A 6,533-nucleotide genomic window follows, 5' to 3' on the forward strand; every position below is an offset into this window, starting at 1 on the left:
CACTGGAAAAATGTGTCCCCATTGGAATAGTTCCCTTCTTAACATGTTCTGTGACCATATTTTGTGTTTTCCCTCACTTTCAATGGTCACCAGGATAAATAAAGAGGGTGAATCTCATAAAAAGGAACTGGCAATTAAAACTTGACAGGGCCTAATACATCATCACTTGATCCAACAACAGAAAAAAAGAAGTTTTGGCTTTCATACACTTTACACCATCGGATGTGCGTAGACTCTCCTTGTTACCATACAGAGATTGTAACATAGGACTGAGACATCTTACATAACAAAAAAGGAATGTGAATACATGACTGATGGATCAGAGCCATGAATGTCATTGGAGAGAGCTGACAACTGGATTAGCCAAAATGGCCAGAGGATGATTTGATAAGATTTACTAACGATGCATACAAGGGAAAGTGAAAATTAAGCTGGCCATAGATGGATCGAAATTTAGCCGGTTCAGCAGGAACTGTCCGAATTTCAGTCCATGTATGGCCATCCCCGTTAGATAAAAGCCGATTGTTTGATCAATGTCTGTCAAACGGGACTGTTGGAAAAGTTTTCTGGATCAGCAGCTGCAGCCACCGACCAGTGTATTCTGGCAACTTTGCTTGTGTGGAGAGAAGAATCCATTTTTTTTGTCAGCCTTCTGGCTGATTTAAAAAAAAAAAAAAAGTAATTTATGACCTTCTTTAGTCTGGCAGCAGTCCACCACATATGAACCACTATTATTGGGTGGGCTGACCCCTTCAAAGAGAGAAAGTGCAGATAATGCACATCATCAATGCCTATTTAAGAGGCTTTTCTCCTTCGAAGATGAAGTAGGTTGTATCCTACAAAATTAATTTGTAAAATAATGTTAACTGGATTTCTGATATACAAAACTGTTTGAATTTATTCATCTATTTGCAAAGCCTTCCTGAAGGGTACTGGTATTTATCAAACATATTTGGATGAAAGCAAGCTGTACTGTAGGGGACTGAAAAATGCATTTTCTACTACCAGTATATCTGAACTAAAGGAATTTTCATATTCAACTTGAAACTGTCTAATCCTTTGTTGACGGTGCATGGTTTAAATCCTTGTTACACATTGCATACTGTGTATACCTACATATATGATCTCATAACACCAGGAAAGTTTCACCTCAGAAAAACTTCCCATAAACTACTTTCATGTGACAGAAATACAAGACTAGCTCACCAACAGATTGGCAACAATAAAACCATAATGCAGGGGACAGAAAAAAAAAGAAAATAGAAACAGAAAAAGATTCCATTATACACAGTGTGCACTAACCTTTCTCTAGCAGGACTGTTTCTCCCATCTCTACCATCTTCAATAGCAGGAAATACACAGCTGAACATACCTTGTACTTCTCTTGAACATTTATTAAGGCATCCAAAGCAGCTGAGGGGTCATTCCTACAGGAAGAGGAGAAATTGGATGTTTTTTTTAAATGTTTTATTTATTGAAGGTTGTCAACAACAAGCAAATGCAACAAAGTGGCTTCCAGGGCGGTTACAATAATGTTTATCCAATATTACACCTCAGTTCCGTAGGCAAATGGAATCCATGAGTTTAGTAAATGAATCGAAAGAATAACAGTGAGATCCTATTGTGATGCTTCCTATGAATTTTAGTGGGGACTGTGGACCAGGATTACACATGGTCCCCACATGTTGTACACTGCGAGTGAGATTCAGAGTGCGGAATTATGCACCTTCCAGATTTAAAGGAGACATAATGAACGGTTGGAATCTGTTCATTACAGAATGGGTGCCACAATGATCTGATCTGTGCCAAACTTATTATTATTATACAGTATTTATATAGCGCCAACAGTTCGCTCAGCGCTGTACATTACAATGGGAGACAATACATGAGACAGTACAATAACAATACAGTGAGATACACGAAGGGTTCGAGGGCCCTGCTCCTTGGAGCTTACAATCTAGGAGGGAGGGGATAGTGGTATGGGAGGAATAGCTGTGGGGGGTGGAGTGGTAGGAAGAGTGGAGGAGATTGGCAATTAGCAGAGGGCAGGGTAGGCTTCCCTGAAGAGGTGGGTTTTCAGGGTGAGCCTAAAGGAAAGGAGAGTAGGTGACAGTCTGGAGTGCCAGTTGAATAATTTTAGATAACACAGTAGTGTCTGCAGGTAGGAGTAAAGTCCCAAAACTTCGATTGCTAGACTTTCACATGGCACAAGTACCTGTCTGCTTTCAGAGTCCAATTTGAAGTCAATGAGGCAAAAGTTGAGAGACTTTTGAATGAGGACACTCACCCCCTGACATAAATTAAATTATGTTGTATGATGGTGAGCCTGCACCAAAGCTTTAGGTCCTAAGGTTCTGTTACCTACCAAGTGAGTTTCTTGAAGGACAAAATTCTGGGGGAATAGTTCTAAAGGCAGGTAAGAACACACACACTCACCGGCCACTTTATTAGGTACACCTTGCTAGTGCCAAGAAAAAATCCCCCACACTATTACACCGCCAGCCTGAACCATTGATGCAAGAAATCGTATTCTGCATACTTTGGTTGTAACAAGTGGTTATTTGAGTTACTGTTTCCTTTCTATCATCTCAAACCAGTCTGTCCATTCTCCTCTGACATCAACAAGGCACTTTTGTCCACACAATTGCAGCTCACTGGATATGTTCTCTTTTTCAGACCATTCTCTGTACACCCTAGAGATGGTTGTGTGCAGGGGCGGAGTCCGCCCTGGTTGTGTGTGAAAATCCCAGTAGATCAGCAGTTTTTGAAATACTCAGACCAGCCCGTCTGGCACCAACAACCATGCTGCATTCAAAGTCACCTAATTCCTCTTTCTTCCCCATTCTGATGCTTAATTTGAACTTCAGCTAGTCATCTTCACCACAGCAAGATGCCTAAATGCATTGAGTTGCTGCCATGTGATTGGCTGATTAGCAGTTTTTGTTATTAAGCAATCGAACAGGTGTAACAGGTCAGTTTGTCTCTTTGGCGCCAAAAAGTGTTCAGGTTCACAGTCTACATTTGGAATCTGTACTGCGCTTTTTAACCCGTACTTAATTGAGGGGTCATTGCGGTCTGGTAAGAGGCAGCATTTTTTTGGTGTTGGTGATGGTGGACTCTCCCAATCTACTGGAACTTCTTATTTTGGAATTTATATGACATCAACAATATTCTATTACAGAGGCATTTATTCTATCTATAGCGGACACCATTGGACCTTTATTTTATATATCCTCCTTTATTTCATTGTGATTATCCGAAGCGCCGCACCTTTGTGTTTGGTGTTGAATTGCCTGAGCCCCGTATTGATGTAGGAGCTAGAGAATGGAACTTGACTAGAGACATAAGCAGACACTCCTGGAAGTGTCAAATGCTAAAGAAATTTACAGAGGCAGTAGCACTGGAATGGAGGGGAGATATGACACACAGGCCACCAAAGAGATAAGTGCTCTTCTATTGCAGGGAGGCTTCCTCTTGTTCTTGTTTTGTTGCCTGACAGGGCCCCTTTAAAAGCTTGTACAAGCAAAAGCTGACATGATAGGGAATGAATGCCATTTACAAAATGAATAACTTTTGTACTCCACCTTAAAACATTATGTTTGCAATAGGACACGAAGTTGAATTTAAACAGGGATTGAAGGAATGAAAAGGGTTAAGAATACCCAAATATAGCAACATAATACACAATACACTCAAGGGGAAGAGCACCAGCCACACTGTAACAAATGAAAAATTCAATCCCATCACATTTACTCACTTTGAAATTAAACGTTTCTTATACCCTACTGTTAAGCTCTACATTTTTCCTTCCCTTGCCCACTGCAGTCAATGTGCGTTGCCATGCAACTGAACTACTATTTTATACCCACGTAGATTTGAGGGTGTGCTAAAAGGAAAAATATACATGTCAAAAAAACATTAACTTGATTGCAATATTACTGACAAAGGGGTAAAAATAAGGCCTACCTGACGGGTTCCCATGCAATTTCTCTCTTTAGAAAGCCCTGTTTGTGGTTCATCTCCCAGCATCCCACTGAGACATTTGAATTTTTATCATATGGGGTGAAGACTAAATTACAGGTTAACTTCAACACTGTTGATGCTATCTGGGTGAGAGAGCTCAAGACAGACGATGGTCATGACACACCAGGTGGAAGACACTGTCATTTGACACACAGACCTACTTTCAAAACATCCCCCGTATTCAGAACTTTGGAATGGGGATTAACCTTGTTGGCAAGTTATGTGGTAACAAGGTAAAAATTGAACTTTAAAGTGTTACTAAACCCACAACAGTAAAATCAGTCTGTATATGCAGTAAAGCATGCTTGTTATACTCACTGTGGATCCTAAGAGGGGTTAATCTGCATTGTGTAAAAATGCTGTTTGATCCCGACTTTTCTGATCCTCTCCTACTGCCAGAGCCCCCTCTCCTATCTCCTGATAAGACATATCGTGTGGAGTCACTCTGCACATGCTCAGTTTGGTGGGTATTGCTAGAGTTTTTTTTTTCTTGGAAAAGTGCATGTGATCAACACAGGACCAATCAGCACAGCCAAGACAGAGGTTAGGGGACCTGCAACCTCCTAGAGCAGAAAGAAAAGTCCTCCTAAAAGCTTTAACATGTGCTCAGCTGGACACTGATAGAAGTCCCAAGACTGCTCTAACTGCTGATGAAAAAAGGTATTTAGCAGTTTATATTTGCTAAAATAATCGCATTTCCATGTTCTGTGTACCGTGGGAAAAATATGCACAGTGCTACAGAGTTACTAATGCACGTTACACTACCCACTGCAAAAAAAAATTTTTTTTTTATTAAAAAAATTAAAAAAAAAAAAAAAAAAAAAATACACTGGACACTCCTGTGCTGCCTATCGCTCCGTGTCAGCTTTCATTGACAGCATAAGCAGACAAGATATACTACAGCTGTTGTACCGTGTGGTGCTGGATATCACTACCCTCATACCATCTACATTTCAAATATACTTCTGTGAGGAGCGTGTAATACGCCTGCTCCATTGCAGCTGCTGGTCTCATTCCAGCATCCTGGTTTTGGCACTCTCCCTGTCTGACTGTGCACCTGAAGGGTGATTGAAGAGGCTGTGTCCACACCAAACTGGTTATAAGCCTGTCAAGCCCTTAGTGTTATGCTTGTGATAGGGTCTGCAACACGTGATTCAAGCTCCCTGTTTTCCTGCCTTATGCCTATGCCTTCACCTGATCCCTGCCAGCTAGTTTGGATTTCCTCATTGTCAACCTTGGACAACCCTCTGGACTAAGCCTGTCTTGTGAGCATGGATTTGATCCTGACTACTCTCTGAACACTGTCTGCCCTGAATCTGGACTGCCACTTGCCATTCTGCCTTGCCAACCGCAAGTACCCATTTGCTGTGCTTAGCTTGCGCCTGCCCCAGAATGGTAGTCAGGCACTCTAACATTGTGTATAAGGCCTGATATCAACTGAGTACCAATAGGCCTGCTTTCCTTATAGGAAAGGATGCTGCTATAGGCGAAGAACACCTGACCACCAATGCTAGGGGTATGCGTGACAATTCCCTTCTATAACATATGCAGAGTTGAGATTAAGAGACACAGTCACCTTGCCCATTCAGAGCACAGTGACAGCATCTGTTAAAAACTGGCCCTCAGCCACTTTATACTCCCTCTCCAACGCTTCCTCAAAGCTCCTCCTTCTGTGGCCATCAATGTAAAGTACCCGGTGCTTCAGGGTATAGAGGAACGTGTGACTTCTTCCCATGAAGCAGCACTCAGACCTGATGGCTGACTGGGAGGCCCAAACACTGTTACTACGTCACTGCTCCTTCTGAGAAATAAAACCAACCAATAATGAGTATTTAGTGGTCAGGGCACAGTAACAGCATATGTGAAAAGATGGTCCCCAAGCACTTTATACTTCCTAACAATTCCTCACAACTCCTTTTGTGGCCACCAATCCACAATACCCAGTGCTTCAGGGTATAGGGGAACATGCGAGTTCTTCCCATGATGTAGTGCTCAGACCTAATGGCCAATTGGAAGGCCCATAAACTGTCAAATGGCAAAGGGACTATGGTCACTGCTCCCTCTGAGCTTTACTAGGAATTTATTGGTGGCTGCAATGGAGGAAGGAAAGGCGTGATAGTGTAGAAAGAAGAAAATAAACTGGTCATATTGGTTAAATAAATAGGGAAGCACAAAAGAATAGACAAAGCTCTCAACTGTACCGTTTGGAGATACTCCCTCTCTTTTGGAAGCAAATCTCTGTTCCTCCTTCACCTTTAAAAAAAAATAAATGCACATTTTTTGCAGACAAAAACAAATGTGCATGTATTTTTTGTTCTTGGGAGCCTGTAAAGCATAGCACCCATGATCAGCAGATCACAAGTGAAATGTCGGGCTCTTGCAGCAAGCTCAATGGACGAGAGCACTCACCAGCACTCTCCAAGTTCATTGAAAATTACAAGGCATCAGCCGCAATGGCCGATGGTATTTTTAGGTATTCCTTCACAGAACTAAGTGAATGAATGATGTGG

At 41.7% G+C, this 6,533-nt stretch overlaps 1 protein-coding gene across 1 annotated transcript in view; it reads right to left on the minus strand.

Moving 5' to 3' along the window:
* Nucleotides 1-1,423, minus strand: part of LOC149461813 (leucine-rich PPR motif-containing protein, mitochondrial-like) — a 115,266-nt gene extending 113,843 nt beyond the window's left edge. The window contains exon 1 of the mRNA XM_089677848.1: nt 1,303-1,423. Within this exon, the coding sequence (XP_089533974.1) occupies nt 1,303-1,339 (37 nt within the window). The 5' untranslated portion in view covers nt 1,340-1,423. The remainder of the gene's footprint in view (nt 1-1,302) is intronic.
* Between the last annotated feature and the right edge of the window lie 5,110 nt (nt 1,424-6,533).

The sequence above is a fragment of the Staurois parvus genome, unplaced genomic scaffold (assembly GCF_062004578.1).
Source record: "Staurois parvus isolate SC_StPar_1 unplaced genomic scaffold, SC_StPar_1.0 ptg000192l, whole genome shotgun sequence".
NCBI classification, from domain to species: Eukaryota; Metazoa; Chordata; class Amphibia; order Anura; family Ranidae; genus Staurois; species Staurois parvus.